At 33.9% G+C, this 17467-nt stretch overlaps 2 protein-coding genes across 3 annotated transcripts; both read right to left on the minus strand.

The window, feature by feature from the left end:
- Positions 1-5684, minus strand: LOC106754142 (protein ENHANCED DISEASE RESISTANCE 4). Of its 2 annotated transcripts, none has more exons than XM_014636122.2 (5): positions 4753-5680; positions 2173-4444; positions 1826-1886; positions 1511-1734; positions 1-463 (listed from the first exon to the last, which is right to left on the minus strand). In XM_014636122.2, exons 1-5 carry the CDS (start codon positions 4865-4867, stop codon positions 409-411), a joined length of 2727 nt encoding a protein of 908 aa, XP_014491608.1. In that variant the 5' UTR covers positions 4868-5680; the 3' UTR covers positions 1-408. The 2 variants fall into 2 exon arrangements, with proteins under 2 accessions (XP_014491608.1, XP_022633513.1); XM_022777792.1 differs by lacking the exon at positions 1-463 and adding an exon at positions 499-1425 and having other exon boundaries at positions 4753-5684.
- Positions 5685-13051: 7367 nt separating this feature from the next.
- LOC106754140 (jasmonic acid-amido synthetase JAR1) lies at positions 13052-17467 on the minus strand. The gene is made up of 5 exons (XM_014636119.2): positions 17243-17467; positions 15996-16295; positions 15795-15896; positions 14666-15477; positions 13052-13846 (listed from the first exon to the last, which is right to left on the minus strand). Exons 2-5 carry the CDS (start codon positions 16286-16288, stop codon positions 13308-13310), a joined length of 1746 nt encoding a protein of 581 aa, XP_014491605.1. The 5' UTR covers positions 16289-16295; positions 17243-17467; the 3' UTR covers positions 13052-13307.

Here is a 17467-nt window from a genome sequence, read left to right on the forward strand (position 1 = left end):
TAAAAAACCAACCATTTCCATGATTCAATTAGAAACGCATAACTACAAGCTGACCAAGGAATAAATTACAATTTTTTACACATCAAATTCTACACTACATGACTTTCCGCACAATTACTTTTACTTTTCCTAAGACTGCCTGATATCAAGCGTAGAACTTCTAATGCAGTTTTTTTTTTTTTTTTGTTACCTATAAGCATTTTAAAAAAAATTACAATTATATATGTAATATAAATTCATGTCATGGACAAAACCCCTTGAACTTGTCTTACAATGGAAAATTTTCATTAATCTTGCAAATATCTCCAGCTTGTTCCATTAGCACGTTCCAAATAATGTTTTCCGAATCAAATGAAAAAAGATTCACCTTTTCCAACCTGCGGTAAAATATTTCTTTCTATGTTTTGATTATGTAGCAGCCCTAGGTGCTTTCATGCCAAATCCATGCTTCACTTTCTCCACTCTGTTACATTGTCATAAAAGCACGGGTTGAAAATTAGCCCAAGCAAAATGAATGTCCTTCATGATAAATAAAATTTAATGCAATATGAACAAATGTATAAAAAGTCAAATGCTGGAATTATAGTGGGAAGTGAAGTAAATACAATCATGTGGACTTAAGTTCGGACAATGTACGGAGAAAGAAAGAATAATCAATTTGGGGCATAAAATTGAGAAGTGAAGCATCCGCAGATTTGCTTGCCTGTTGTCCACGTGAATTTGTACGTTTCTACAGAAGCCATCAGGCTTTAAATTCAGCATCTTTTAATCCTTTGACTTGATATTTTACATTTCGGATGTTGTTTCTAATTATTCTATGTCATGCTAACATTTGATTGGTATAAATTTAGTACATGGTCATGTATGCTTAATTGAGGTGTAAGTGGCCCGAGTTGAGTTTAGTCTAATTTCAACCCAATCCAAAAAAGAAAGGAATATTACTGTCAGAGAATTGGGTGCAACCCGCTACACCCCTCTTCGATGAGAAAAAAAAATGACAAAACATCAGAAGTGTACCCTAAGATCACTAGTACCAGAAAATACCCAACTCTTCAGCTGTCTTATTATCTTCATTTTGACCAAAAAAAAAATTTGATAAATAAAATAGTGAACAACGAAAACACAGAAAAAAAAAAGTATATTATATCCCTTTCACAGAACTACAATATGATTCACCAACTATCAGCTGCGCCTGCTGTAAAACCATGCCTCTCACCCTTGGTAAACCTATAATGATTGGCAAGATTCTGATTGTTCTATTTCTAACCTAAAAACCATCTTGCAATAATTGCCAAGTCAAAATGTGTATCTTGGGAAACCTGTTTCCAATCTAGGGCTCAAGATCACAGGCAACTGTGAACATTTGAGTTGCTAGTGAAAATGATGAAAATGGTGTTTTAGCAAATCAGTAAAAACATATCATCTCTGCGTATAAGGTAGGAAAAAGAAGAGTGAGTTTAAACAAAAACAGAAGACTGGTATTAAATATTAGGAACAGAATAGCACTTACGTTGGTGCAAGTTTGCCAAGGCTGTCCAGCTCTTCTCCTGTGTCTTCATCCAGGACTCTCCCAGAAATTTCAATGATATATGATCTATCTCTATCTGTGGGAAGTCCTCTCCCTGCTAGCAAATCCAAGTCTTTCGGGTGAAGTTCCCTACCGTTTACAAAAACACCAGTACCCCCACCAGAACATTGTTTTGGCAAGGGATGATTGAACTCGTCTATAAATGGCTGCAGGAGCATTCACTTCATTTAGTTAGTATGATTAGTTCATGTCTATAAGCATACAACAAACAGGTTGTGATAGAATGGTAAAACTTACAGGAATTATTCCAAGACAAGGCCCTCCCAAGACACCCCAAAATCCAGCCCGAAAATCATACCTGTACATGAGAAAATCTATTAGTGCACCACAAGCAATCAGCAGAAAATTTATAATTAGTTCAAAATCGCAAGATAGCACAACTACAAATGCAATTCTGTAAAGGGAATGTAGGCATGAAACTCAGTTTTATTTGGTCAATGGACATTTACAGCAGCCAATTGCAATTTAACCGAATCCACTAGCTACATCAGGAATTGATTGGAGCTCTCAGATATAAATCAATCTAAAAGAGCATCAGGTATAAATAGTATGGAAGGTTACAACTGATCGTAAGGCATACTAACCAATAATTTCCAGGCTGGATTGTTCCTGCTAGCTTTTCAGCCTTCTTGACAACACGATCAGATAATGGCTGCCCGTTTACAGTAACGCTGATTTTACTACGATCATCTGTATGATTAGACCGCGAGAAGTCTCGGAAGCTTTTTTTGATAATGTTTGCAAAAAACGATTCACCCCCTTTGTTGGATTTTGGATGATCATGTTCTCGGCTAGCATATCCGGAATCCTGGGAAACACCTGTGTTTGAATAATCATGGACATCCATCTCGGTTGCAAGTGCAGCCTCTTTCAATGAATTTTGACGTGATGACATCTTGTCCACTTTTGTCTTCTCTTGCTCTGACCGACTGCTTTGGTTTCCTTTTCCAAACCGATTTACTGCATGGTTATTATTGGAGTAATCAAAATACTCTTGTAGAGGCGAACCAGCAGGAGGAGATAGAGAATCTGTAGTTGGCCGATGAATGGACTTGGTGGCGTCCCTTGGATCAATCATTGCTTCCGGACTATTTTCATCTTCAGAGGTACTGAGAGATGAAGAACGGAAACTTGGCATCTCCAGGGACTTGTTAGAGTTCAAAGCACCCATAGAGAGAGGTTCCCTGTCTACAGAATGAAAATCATAACCAGAATAATCATCGGATGAAAAGTTAGCACCAGTCCTGTTGGCATGAACTCGGGAATGTGACATACGGCTACTCCCAACCTCATTAGAGCTGTTATCACCTCTAGAGGGAACTCCCTTTGTTTCTAAATTAGGAGAAATAATCAACTTGTTGTTGATGACAGAAAAGCTTATTTCTGAGGAACAAGCCCCACATTGCACTTTCTGCCGACGATTTTTCACCAGAACCAATGCTTTTTTAGGCAGTAACAGCAACTCAGAGCAATTATGACATGAGATGAAGGGTGAACCGCCAGCTAAAGGATAGCAACGCTGGCTACTAGTAGCTAACATTACTTTGCGAGGACGAGTTCGAACAAAACTACCCATCTCAGAGTTGAAATCATTACCCCATCTTGCATGTAATTGGCTCTCACGATAAGTCCCAGGAGGAATGGCTGTTCTAGAATTATGAACTTGGGGACCAAATGCCCCTGGGAGGTCATGATGATATAACATAGGATCATTTGGAATATCAGGGAATCTGCTGTTAATGAATGAAGTGGGTGGTGCTGGCACGGAACCTCTTCGTTTGTTATCATAACAATGGAAACATGAGCAAGAAGGTGGATGAAGCATTGAATTATTATGTGAGTATAGTTCATATGAATCTGGATTAGTATCAACATACCGTCCTGTATAGTAGGGATGCAATGGTTGTTTTGGGAACTGGTGTTGACCTCCCCTCAGCATTTGGGATGCAAAAGGATCCCCATATCGATTTGGATTATGCATTGAAGGAGGGATGTTGGGCATAGCCATGTCATGACCCCTGGCATAAGGATACGAATCATGATGATGATAACTGAAATGAGTGGAGCCTGCCACGTGCTTATCAGTGCCATAAAATTGCCTTGAAGTTCTATTCAACCCAGATGATCCATCTGAAAACCAAGGATCGGAGCCACCGTAGGGATGAGGATCCGGAGGAATCGTCCTTTCATCAGGAATAATCTTTTCCTTTTGGTTGTTTACCAATTCAGAAGACTTACTAAGGTGGACCTTCAACTCATCTAGCTTCCTTAGAAGCTCAGCTCGATCCTGCTCAAGGTGCTGAACCATGTCTGCACCATCTGCTTCGTTGCGATTCCTCCACGATCCCATATAATTACTAGAAAAGCCATTCGAAGGTCCTTCATCAGGATACTTCGAGGTGGAAAATCTCACACTTTCCATCTCAGTTCGTGGCTTTCTCCAAAACCCCTCCATCTCACCTCTCTCTCCATTCTGCATATTAAAAATTCTCCCAGAGAATTTAGACCCATTCTCACGACTAATTCGAGACTTGTGTGGTTCATCCTGTTCTCTTCCTATTGATTTACCCGCTTCATCTTTGCTACCATTGACATCAACACCATCATCAAATACCCCTTTCTCAATAATACCCTCTGGTTGATTCAGAAATTTCTCCTCCATGTTATCTACTTTATCCACTTCCCTTTGAATTTCGTCCCTTGAGGGACCATTACTGGACTTAGCATCAATGTCCGAAGCATCACTGCGATCCACTAAGCCCTTCTCCAATGAACTTTCCGATTTACCAGAATCTCCTCCAACTTCAACCTTCCCGTCATCCGACAAGCTACCACTCACATAACCCTTATGTTTCGCTGCAAATTAAAATCAAACGCAACTAAAATTAGAAACTAGAAAGCCTAACCCGTTTCCAATTTCTTTCCCACTGCAAAATATAGGATCATGATATGATACTCTGCCGCAAGTAAGACGCAAACAAAAACTGATTGAAAGTACGAGATCGTTTACTAGCAATGAAGTAAAATATGAAACTGCAAATTTCAACCACAATTTTGTCTAATGAGAAAGGTCTTAATTTTATTAAAGAAATTCGGAAACAAGTCAAAATCAAAAAGTGAAAACAAAACCAATGTGACAACACAAGAGAGGGGGGAAAAGCTACCTCGAAGAACCGCACCACAACCACCACATTGATAAACAGAGTAATCGGCGAGTTCGGGAAGAAGGTTTTGACACTTTGGGCAACGGACCAATCGCACCTTGGCGGAGTCCGACATGAAGAAACGTTGAAGGAAAAGGGACTAGGCAAACAGTATCAACAGCAGCCGATAAGAATAAACGTTGAAGCACATGAGAAATGAAATGAGAAGAAAGCGTATAAAAGAGGGTGTTTGTTTCTCCCTAAAGCGAATGCTTGGCTTCTTGGAAACAACAACGTTAGAAAGGGAAGGGTCGAAGGTGGTGATGTCGTTAAACAAACAACGCTTTCTTTCACAAAGTGAAAGCAATAGGCTCAGAGTGTGTGTGTTGTGTGTGTGTGTGTGTGTGTGTGTGTGTGAGAGAGAGAGAGAGAGAGAGAGAGAGAGAGAGAAGACTCAAAAGAGAAAGAGAAACTCTTTTTCTCGCTTTTTCTTTTGGCGCTGCAGCTGCAGCTGCATCTTCTTTTGGGTTTTCAGAGTATTTTTCTAAGAATCCAAGCACCAAAGACAAGGAAAAAAGGAAGAAGGGGTAATTAATTAAGAATCACAGCGCGGACAAAATTTCCTCTGGGAATCTAAGAATCTGGGGAGGTTAAACTCTGAAAGCTGGAATTATCATGGAAAATTACTGAAACATCCTGATTTAATTTGTGTGTTTGGGCTTCAAAGAGAAAGAGTGAGGGATTAAAATTAAAAGAGTGTACGAGAAAAACACGGGATCATTTTCCAAGGTTGTAGTGTACTGGTTCTATGCCAACGAGGAGAAACGACCAAATAATTGTGTCCAAAAACCGAAACGAGTAGGCATGAAACGACGTCGTAGGAGGAATCCCCTTTGCTGAGTTACCTAATTTGTGCATAGGGAAGCGAGAATAGTAGAAGTAGCAGCAGTTTGAGACAGAAACTAAAATCTAAAACCGCAACTTGGTGGGTTAGAATCGAAGTGTGAGGTAAAAGTTTATGACGCTCTTCTCTTCTTCTCTGCTCTCTCTGCTCTGATTCCCACTGATGCACCAATCACTTCTCAGTAGAGGTTTTTTTTTTTTTTTTTCATCCATTGGATTCTTACAAAATTTTAATGCAAATTTACTTTTTTTCTTTCAATTACCATTTCCTAAGATCCAAAATATTCAAACTTTCTTGTAACAATCTCTCAAAATTTAGATAAATGTTAAACACACATGTTTCCTTATTCAATGTGTCAATAATACAAGAATGCATCATTTCAAATTGTTGAAGTTGTTGTTGACCAATGCCAACATCTTGGACTCACTAACCATTAGAGATGCTTAAGAATTGTTTGACAAAATGCCTTATATGGCTGTAATTTGACGATTAACACGTGCTTTTCTTACAGCAGTCTTTGCTCAAAAGCTATTTGACAAACTGTCTGAGAGAGAAATTGCATCTAGGGTTACCACTATGAATGTGTTTTGATTTGTACCCTTTTTCACACACTTCATACCAATGAAACTATTTCTTAGTAATGGCAAAGTTTAATTACATTTTAATCAATCTAAACCAAACTGGTCCAATATTCCACAAAGTTCACGAATTGTTATGTATGCACACGTGATATTCCTAACTATTTTTTCCATCAATGATTAACATTATTTATAGTATCCTTGTGAGTAAATTACTTGTTTTAGATAAGTTTATTTATTATTTTGTTTGGAAGTAACGTTTAGGAATAATGTTATATTATTTTATTTAGGTATGATGATCAGCAATTGCTAGGAATGCAAATTCACGGGTATTATAAAATGGATTAACACAAAAAGTGTTTCCATGTTTGTGTATAGCTTTCACGAAAAAACTGAAACAAAAAAATGGTAGCATGCAAATTTTATCTTTTTCTTTTGTTTTGTATGTTTCAAAAAACTAAATCGAGAGGTATAACTATGATGTCAACATCCCAGTTTGGTCCACCACATCACATAAAGATGTTGGAGTCATCCATCATTGCTGCCATTGTTGTCTCATTGTCATGCTCTTCAAAGTTCTGCTCACTCTCAACCATTGATAAGTAACTCTCTAATATATTTCATCATCAAGTTACAAACTTTGCATCTCTTTTCACATTTAACAAATTTATAATTTATGCTAAACAAAAATATTCCCAATGCTTAATAAAGAGAAACTGAAAAGCAAAGTTATGTGTAAAAATATTCACAATTGAGAAGCATTTACCTACTCACATACAACTGACTGACACCACAACAACATTTCCTTTCTTTATCACTGACCACTCTTTTACTTTTACTATGGGAATTTGCACACCGAGCTTCCACTTACTATTCTAAAATTTAGAACCCTACATACTTATTATAAATCATTTTTATTGATTTTTAATACTTTTACATATTTTATTTATTATTTTAAGTAGAAATATTTGTTAAATTACAAACAAAATATCATAGATAAATAATAAGAAATGGATACAAATTTATATAAATATAAAAACTTAATTTAAAGTCGAGAATAACATGAATTTTGATATTTTAATAATTTATTTAATAATTTTTTAATAATAGAATATATCATTACTTTATTGGCTTGTTTGAATTTATATTTAAAAATATATTTGAAATAGACCGATCATAAATTGTCAAACAAAAACTCATTGTGTGTGTTACAGTCAGAAGTTTGCAACTGGGTGGAAAAATACAAGTATTAAAGAACAAAGATAAAAGAAGTAGCAGTGAGCTTTTTTGGAAAGATGCCAGTGGATGTATTCTCAATACATGCAAAATATCGCATGAAAATTATATTTTTGGTACTGAAGATTGATGGAGCCACTTCAAGAAATAATAATAAAAAACAAGATCGGATCCTATATCAACATTATAAATAAAAATTTTACATTTTGAATTGGTATTTCTAATTCACTAAGTTTTACACACAAAATTCGATTATATATAATTATATACATAATTGAAATAAATAACACTATTTCGTATCATTGACAAACACAATACATTGATAATTTAAGATTATTAAGAGTTAAAAATCTCTTGATAAATTTCATTTATAAATAATAAAATTCGTTAATAATTATGTATAATAACTATCATAAATTCGTTAGTATAATTTGTTAATAAATATTATGATTTTTATTTTTTTCATCTTTCATTTTTTTTCTCTCTTTGTCTTCACCTCTTTCGTCTTTTTTCTTCTTATTTCTCATCTTCCTTATCCTTCTCAGTATATTGTTTTCTCCTTTATTCTTCTCACTTTTTCTCTCCTTAATAATAGAAAATTTTCATTATAAAAAGTTTATCAATAGACTAATTGGTAAAAAAAATTATTCATAATATGAAATTACAAATTATCAATAAAATTTACTATCCGATATATTATTAACAAAAATATCTATCAAAAATACAAAATATAATTTATCAACAAATTTTATTAACAAGAATATTTATTAATAATTTAAATTCTACAATTCATCAATAAAATTTATGAATAAATTTAAACTTGTCATAAATTTATTTCTTTCGGTAAAAAAACTAAGAGGAAATACAAAATAATTGTAATAAAAGGATTTTTAAATATAAATAAAAAAATGTTAATGGTACCCTAGACAAACAAAATTAAATAACATTTTTAAATTATAAAAACTAACAAAATATTTTAAACTTGAGAAAGAATTGATTAATTTTAAAGTTAAAAGATTACATCACATTAAAATTAAAATTGGGTTGTTTTGATGTTTAACTTAGAACTAATAAAACAATGACGGTCTGGATTTTGTTGGTTAAGTAAGTAAATTTTGGATCTGATTAGATGGAAGTTAGAAGCTGGTTTTGGTAGTGAAGTTAATTTATATGCATAATTAATATTATATACAAAAGAATTACTTTGTCCATGTGTTTAATGCACTGCATAATACAAAAGTCGCCAACAAAATTAGCTGAATTATTCTTAGTACATATCATGGCATAGTGACAAACCTACCAAACATAAATTATGTGTTGCTCTAAAATAAAGCTTGTTTGATTATTTCTTTTACTATGTTTCATGAAAGAAAGTCAACGGCTTAATTGATTAACTAAAATACTTTAATCACATATATGCTTTGTATTAAGATATAGGTTTCTTTGTATTTTAAAAGAAAAAAGTAAATAAATTTTAACATAAGTTAATTTGCAAAAAAAGAAGAAGATCAAGTTTCATAATTTTATTTTTTTAATATAAAAAATAAAAGAATTATAGATATTTTTCTTCTTATTAAGAAGTGTATTTTAAATCTAATTTAATGTTATAAAATTAATTTAATGTTATAAAATTAGTTTGTAAGACGAAATCTGTAAAAGTTTGTTATTTAGATAGATACGTTGGTTGGTTAAGCTTTTTCAACTATGATAATATAAGTAATTTTGAGGTAGAACTATTTTTTTAATTCTTATTACTTTATTCATTGGAGAAAGATTCAAAAGCCTTAAGAAGTGGCAAAATATGGAAGATGACCAAATGTTAATACAGGAGCCAATCACACTTCAATATTTCCAGAGGTCAACATGTGCTGTCACTCTGATTTTTCAAAGTATATATATATATATATATATATATATATATATATATATATATAACTAATAACCAAGTGGGAAAGACAATTGTTTTTGTTACGGATAAATTAATAAGGAGTATTATTAACTCTAACGATAAACTAGTTTTATTAAAATATGTGACTGGTTATTTTAAATTTAAATTAAAACTTAGTCAAGAAATTTGAATGTTAATTTATTCAAATAAGTAAAGTTTTGATAAGAAAAAAAAAGACACATAATACAAAATTCATTATTGAAAAAGTCATATGTGTTTAATAACTTAAAGTTCTCATAAAATTTAAATGGTCTTAAATTACATTGATTACTTTATAACAATAAAATAGTATAAATGTTTATTTATAAAATTTGCATTTCCTTAATGATTATTTTACAAATAAAAACTGTTGAAAAATTAGGTAAAAGTACACAAAAATGTCATTCATTAGAGTGATGAAATGAAATTCTAAAAGGGTTATTGAATAAACATATATTTTGGAAAGTTTCAACCCACATTCAGTAATAGTTTGTATGATTCCGTTGGAAATTCTACTTATATAATATAATTTTTTGGTACTCAATAAAAGAAAGATACGAACAATATCTAAAATTATATAAATTATATGATATAGAAAATGTAACGCTCCGGCAACTTAACTTAACCATGGAGTTCTTATAAGTTAGACTACCAAAAAGCAAATGCATTTGTTGATATGAGTAGTCAAATAAATTCCTTTAAGCTATCCTTCAACTGTATAGTCCTTTACTTATACAATCTCCAGATCCCTCTCATTTCGGTATATGTTCGATTCGTCCATGTGCCCCTTCCACTCGAAGCTTGCCAGGAGCCGCTCCTTGTCCGTGCCCCCTGCACTATGCTTCTTGCACCAGCGATCACTCCCTGCCCTCGTCAGTGTCCGGGTGTCAGAGAATACATAATAATTTATAAGCCAACAATAAAGAAGAACTCTTGTAATTTTTCAAAAAGAAAATAAAAAATATTTAACTCTTGTAATTTAAAAGATATATATAAGCCAAGAATTCTTTAATAAATTGAGTAACATTCTATTTTAGAATATCTATACTCGAATACATTGAGTTGAGTTCCTTCTGCTCCTTTGACTAAAAGCTCAAAAAGATAATGCATTTCTAACTATACCAACTTGCAAAGGACAAAAAACCATTAAATGAAGTCATAAGACTTTTTGTTTTCTAGTAAACTCACATCACCCACTTTCATTTTTTTTGGAGTTTCTAATTTTATCCTTATAAAGAGAAACAAAAAATACCAGTTTTCTTATTCACCTAAATACATTCCGGCTTTCTCTATCACGGGCTCTTGACAAAAACCTAATATTTTAAAAGATTAAATTGGGCTTTATCCTTTTGCAGCCCCGGAATATCTAACTGCACTCCTATAATTTCTAAGGTGCTATGTTACTTCCACGTGCTTTTTCAGGATTTTCAAACTAGGATTTCTAAAATAGGATTTTCAGTGCAATTTTTTCAAAAATATATATGATATTTTCTGAAATAATATTTTAAAATATTTTTTCTGAAACACATTTTGGAACAAATTTTCTGGAATCAATTTTTTTGTTTTTTTTTTCTTCTTCTTCCTCGTGTACAGTAAATAAATAAAAGAGGTGCAGCCATGATGGTACAGCAATGGTGACGTAGTGCTATGAAGGAAGATATTTCTAGAAGAGGTTTTTGATTAAGGTTTTTAAATTAAAAGAGATATTGTATTCTTCTTTTTTTGTAGAAATTTATTTATGTTCGGAATCTTTCTGGTGTATTCCTTTGATATAATCCATCGAATAATTAGTATTTATTTTTACTAAATAGAATGATGGCATGATACACATAAAATTAAGATAGAAAAGCATAAGAGAATTGAGAGTATAATGTAGTTAGCAATGAGAGAAAGAAAGAGGAGTGAGAAGATAGTGGTCCACTGAGGAGAAGGACTACATGCACTTCATCCTACTATTCAAATTGTGGCTTCCACTTTCACATGCTAAATTCCCCATTTTTTAAAAAATAAAATTCTATCTTGTTTGTAAACTGACAAAACTCATCAATCTGATCTACACTTCAAAATTTAAAAAGATGTTAATTTCAATAACTTTAATGCACAATTCCAATAGTACAGTGAATTTGTCTATCATTTCATTCCTCAATAGGAAAGTTGAAATAAGATGCAACGTAGTGAAAATAAAATATTGTTCGGATAGATATGATGTCTTTAATTTATCATTAGAATTCTGGATGGGTGAGTAATTTTTTTGAAGTACAAACAAAGTCCCACGTCAAATAAAAGAAAAATTAGATAAGAGTTTATATATGTATAGATATCTTTATTGGTAAAAGTTTTTTTTAGAGTGATATCAAAAATAAATTTGTGAAGACTTGATTCAAAATAGACAATATCAAACGGTTTGATCCAAAGCGAACAATATCTTACCGAGTGTGTGTCGAACTTTCTTCAACAATATTTTATATTTCCTTAAGAAAAACCAGAAGGTACATGGAATAATTGAACAACAATTTTAGAATATTGGTATTTGTTCATCTGGATATCGTATCAATCCACGTGAAAAAAAATAAAATAAGTCATTTACGTAATAATTGCCATCCTTAAAATTACTAAAATCATATCATCAAGTTAATTTTTCTTTTCCTTCATTTTTCAGTCCCTTAATTTTACAATGCAAAACAAGGACGCTTATCTAAAAGATGAAAAGCAAAGACACAAATCTCGTGTCTCTCGCTTCTGGGTTTCATGTCCCACTAATAAAACATCGCCACGTGTATTACGAAATAATTTTAATTTGAGAAAATATAAAAAACATGTTGATTACATAATAAATAATAAAGTAGAAACGTCTGTGAATCACATTTGAATTTTACAATGAGACAATAAAATTGAAAATGTGATTTGCATCCGAAAAGTGTACTATGTACGAGTCACCTCCACACTGTATTTTATATTTTGAGAATTATAAAGTTTAGAGTTTTTGTGGATAAAGAACCCACCTTACGAGCATAGAATGGTAGAATAGAAGCATTATCAAACTTGTTCGCCACTATCTTTTGTGATGGAGAAAAGAATCGCCAAAAACTACACACATCATGTATGTCTCTCCAACCTTATGTTGTCTCCACACTTTTTATCCTCCAATCTTTAGGGCAAGATATATTACGCAACTTCGTACTCGCATATCTAATGGACAACTTTTCAACCAAGTTTTCTAGTAAGATTTAAACAACACATCGATTAAATATAAAACTAATTTATAATATATAATCGAGATACAAATCTTATCTTACAGACTGATTTTGTAAGAATAAATTAAGCATAATTCACTTCTAATATGGTATCAGAATTTATTTTAACGAATTTTAAATAGACATTTTTATTTCTATTTTACTCATTGTCGGACCAATATTAAACTACCCAATTTCTACATCCAATGAGTTAGGTTTAAGTCCATTTCTAATAATTTAAGTATATACAAAATCATTTTTACATAAAAGTCTTTACGTAATAATTTGTTTACTTGAAAATAATTATATTAAATTACTTAAAAATATTTACATGATATTCAAACTGCCTCACGCCGACACTGGTGGCCCTAATCAGCTTCTAAACTTCTTACTACCGACATGACATAACACCTTTATATTAATTAATGACATAATATATAAATTTAAGAGAAACAAAACAAATATTTATTGACTCTGAGTATAATATTTAATATAGAAGGTGTAACTGTTTCTGGGTCTGACAGCGACCAGATATTGGAGAGATGACGAGGAAGATAACGAGGTTGGCAGAGAGCGAGGAAGAAACGACAAAAAGGATAAGGATTGAGAATGGCCAAAATTCAAGGCATCTAGAAAGTTACACAATGTGGTAAAACTAAGCCAACTTTGTTTGCAATTTGTTATTCCTAACACAAGTTTTAGAAAGCAGTACTGCGATAGTTATTCACAACGTTTTCACTCAAGATCTGCAGCACCACGCCGTTTGTAGGACCAACACATCTCGGTGTCTTGTACTGACTAACGGCGGTTCCTAATCCTAGGTAATGATCCAGAATCTTCTGGAATGTTCCTCTCCGAACAACTCGTAGTTCGAGGGCACCGATGCAGTTCACTTTGCGAGAACTGATGTAGCCTGCATCAACAAAAGACTTGTCCAAACAGTTACAGCATTCGTGGAGGAGTTCTTCACTTGCTTCCCCACTGATTTCCCAGAAGATGACGTAGTGTCCCGGTTCTTCGGATAAATCAACGTGGCTACTGTAATCGACAACTTCCGTTTTTTCTTCCGCTAACAACTTTGCAGCTGCTTCCACAGCTACCTGTAAATCCTTCTCGGTGTTCTTGTCAATGTTAATGTTTAGCAGAAGACTGCTACGCCGAACAAACTTCAGTTCTGGAGTTGAGTTGTGGAATCCCATAACCTTCACCACATCCCCCAATCTATACCGGTATAATCCTGCAATTTTTTCCACAGGTTAAAATGATTAGATTCATGCTGTTCATATCAGTGCTTCTATGCTACTCTTCATGTATATAAACTTGTGAATAGGTTCACGAAATCATGAGTGTGATATATGCGTAGGTTATATGAACAAGTTTCCAAATAAAATACAAGCACTCCTTTTCATGTTCCTAATTGTGCTTTAAAAAATAAGACGAGGCATGCAGCCAAAATTAACTGAGACAATCCAGATAAGGTCGAATCATACAATCTAATTCCATGATTGTTGTCAAAACTAATTGACTGGGTCTAACTTGCAGGATTATATATAATTGCTGCATGTCATATAGTTTATTCTGATTAGGTGTATATATAATGTAACTTTACAAGCATAGGGAAGAAATTTCTCCAAGTTGGTCCCATGAAAGATCATGTCACCGAGCATAAAAAGCACCCACTTCATTTTCTTAGTCCCCATCACATAAAAATAATAGAAATATTTACGTTTTATGCTATGCACATAACCAAAAATAATTTGGAGTGAGGACCAAGCCCTCCCCATCGTGCACAAGGCCAACATATGCAGCACTGGGACAGTGAGATGTGCAGAACCACATGCGCAATTATCATAGTAATTTAACATTATTAAAAAAAAAAAATCTGTCGGTTGATGTCATTGGTTACTTATTAGCTCGCCCACAGAAAGGTAGACACGTAAGATATATTTTGTATTGCAACATTAACTTTGTTTTGTAGCCGAGAAGAAGGAACAACTAAAATGTTTCTTCAAACTGTATGAACTAAGATAAAATTAAAGAAACAAGAATTCAGTACCTGCTGGATTGGTCATAACAACTTCATACTCTTCACCAACCTTGACTTGAGTGAGGCTCACAGGCTGAGGATCAATACAAAGGAAATCTGGTTGACCCCTGGTGTTGTCAAGCTCTGAGAGAGGAATGAATTCGAAGTAACCAATGTGAGGAAGCACAGCATACGTGGCATTCTCAGGGGGGTATTGTGGGTTCACATTTGCTGCAATCCAACCTTCAGAAGATCCATAGTCAGCAGTCAACAGAGGCAGCTCCCCTGCATAGTGCCTCAACTTTTTCAAATAAGGCTCCATTGATCCAGTCATGATGCCATAAATATACTTAGCATTGGGAAAAAGCTCTGGTATCAACCCGTACCAGTTGCTCAACCCCGTACATTTTTTGTGGATCAAGGTTGCTAATTTCGGGTTTGGCTTCATCAGTTTAGACATAGCCATTCGAATGGAAGGCACGATGACCCTGCTGCTGAGAACCCCTTCTCTGATATCAGTACACAGCTCTTCCCACACTTGTTCAAAGGTTCTAAAAGCATGGACAATACTGTGAGCAAATGTAGAAGACACAAATTGAACCTCGTCCCGGAATATAAGACCACACAACAGATGACAGTACAATGATTGGAAAAAATCAGGACCAAATATCACTTCGTCTGGGCTGCAGCATTGGGATTGCAGTGCCCTCATTGCACACTTATAACCAGCGTTACTGAACACATTGCTTGTAGCAGTTCTAGCCGCCAGACCCCCCTTTGTTTTGAACTGCTTGCTTCCGTATATAAAGCTCAAAGCCTTCCCATTTTTTATGGGAAACTCTCTGCAGGAATGCAATTGTGTGAGAAGACAGAATATATCAAAATTCAGTTTGGACAAACAAAAATAGGAATTCAGTTAAAATCGCCAACAGTGTAAAGATTTGAACACTATTGTCCAATCATTAATAGTCAGAAAGAGAATTAGAATGTTCTAATAAAAGTGTTTTGTTTTCAATATCATTTACTCTCAGCTTGACATATGTGGCTAAGGTTTATTACTTTTTATAACAACTAATTTAAATGTAGTTTAAGATTATATTTAATTAGTTGAAAACGTAAAATATTGAACTAAAAAGGGGTGAGAACTGGGGTTAAATACCTGTTTCTAAAGGCAAAAGAGGTCTGGTATATCTGCATTGTGGTTTCATACAATTCATCGTTCCACGGTACATATTTTGGCTTCCCCTGGGTAGTGCCAGAACTGCAAGAATTCCATTTAAAAACTTGTCGCTTAAGCGTAACAGTTCAAACTCAACCACCAAGATTCAAAAAAGCAGAGAGAAAGAAAAAAAAAATGCACCTTAAAGACATGGTTGTGATGGGTTTGCCAGTGAGAATAGGAGAAGCATCGCCATCGATAATTCTGTATATGTAAGGTTCCAATTCTTTGTGGGTAACGAGTGGAACACAAGCCTTGAAACTCTCGGGGTCAGTTCTTCCATTGAGACCCAAACTCTGCAAATACTCAGCTGACGCGTTATCTTCCAAAATCTTTTTCAGAGTTTCCCTCTGAACCCTTTCCGCGTCCTTTGACAGTAACTCAAATTCTTCTATAACTTTGTCCATATTTAACTCCTCCACTTTCTCTAACATTCTCGCGCTATAAGAAAGACACAGAAAAGTGGTCAGTGTTGAGTTCTAAGTTCTCACTTTTAGCAATAATCTCTGTAAATTTTGCTCCAGCCTTTGAATCGGATATGGACGAAAAGCCAAACTCAATTCAGACAGTGGTAACGCAGAAAAGGACAAACAATATTATTCATGGGTAGAAAAGTCGGACAAGGCCAAACAAAAATCTAATCCATGTTTCCTTTTCACTGCGAATGTGTACATTGAATCTTCTCAGAAACAACAAAACCAAGGGAAATCTTCAAATTGTAAGAAATTAGAAATTGACGAATAAACGGTGAAAAACGAAAGAAATAAGAATGAAAATTCCGAGAGACTTTATATTTCGTTTTTCTGTGCATACTGTTGCGACAGTCAAAAAGGTCAACTCAGCCTTTGGATAGAACAATCTAACAGTCTCTCGCATGACAAATCCTCAAAAACCAAATCAAAAAATTTCATTCGTACGAAGCAAACAGCAAGAAATTTCGACAAAAAAAAGTTAATAGAAAAAACAAAAAATGGTTAAAAAGAGTTACTGAGAAAGAAGTTTCAAATTACACTAGCTGCACAAAAACCGAAGTCAAAGACTCAAGAATTAGTCCACGAGGGTTAAAAAGCAGAACCAGAACAGAAAGTGGCCCCATCAAAGACAAGGTTTTGGAATAAAAACCAAGGGAGCCAGTTTAGAAAGTAAGAAGAAAATAAAACTGAAACGCAATGACAACTAAGAAGAAGAAACAAAGCAAAAAAACAATCAGCTGTTGTTTCGGAGCTATAGGATTCAAAGGAAACATGAAAGAAGAAGAAAAGTCAACAAAAATTATCGACCCAGCTAACAAAACCATAAGAACTCATCTGGGTGTACTACAGTTACATGACCCGGCAACAGAACCTAGAAAGAAAAAAAAAAACCATAGTTAAACAAAAATTGAATACCTATGAAAATCTGGGTGTGTTTGAGGATTGCTGGATCTGCTGGGTTGAGTAAGTTGAATGCAAGTTGGAGAACGAAAGAGAACGAAAGAGAAGAGAAGAAGGTGTTGTCCACTGTGTTGGGAAGTAGGTGGAAATTAGATTTGAAAGAAAAAGTGTTGTGTGACTTGGCACTTTGGTGCAGGGTAGTGGAGTTTAGTTAGCACCGAAGAAGAAAGAAGGAATGAA

The sequence above is a fragment of the Vigna radiata genome, unplaced genomic scaffold, assembly GCF_000741045.1.
Source record: "Vigna radiata var. radiata cultivar VC1973A unplaced genomic scaffold, Vradiata_ver6 scaffold_83, whole genome shotgun sequence".
In the NCBI taxonomy this organism is placed as follows: domain Eukaryota; kingdom Viridiplantae; phylum Streptophyta; class Magnoliopsida; order Fabales; family Fabaceae; genus Vigna; species Vigna radiata.

What these genes read in the sequence shown, in the direction of transcription:
- LOC106754142 (XM_014636122.2), bottom strand. Translation starts at nt 4,867, where the DNA reads ATGTCGGACTCCGCCAAGGTGCGATTGGTCCGTTGCCCAAAGTGTCAA. An exon ending in CTTGTCTTGGAATAATTCCT is followed by an intron (nt 1,735 to 1,825) that starts GTAAGTTTTACC and finishes ATGCTCCTGCAG; the next exon opens with CCATTTATAGACGAGTTCAA. An exon ending in CTTGGCAAACTTGCACCAAC is followed by an intron (nt 464 to 1,510) that starts GTAAGTGCTATT and finishes ACAATGTAACAG; the next exon opens with AGTGGAGAAAGTGAAGCATG.
- LOC106754140 (XM_014636119.2), bottom strand. Translation starts at nt 16,288, where the DNA reads ATGTTAGAGAAAGTGGAGGAGTTAAATATGGACAAAGTTATAGAAGAA. An exon ending in ATCACAACCATGTCTTTAAG is followed by an intron (nt 15,897 to 15,995) that starts GTGCATTTTTTT and finishes GAATTCTTGCAG; the next exon opens with TTCTGGCACTACCCAGGGGA. An exon ending in TCTTTTGCCTTTAGAAACAG is followed by an intron (nt 15,478 to 15,794) that starts GTATTTAACCCC and finishes GCATTCCTGCAG; the next exon opens with AGAGTTTCCCATAAAAAATG.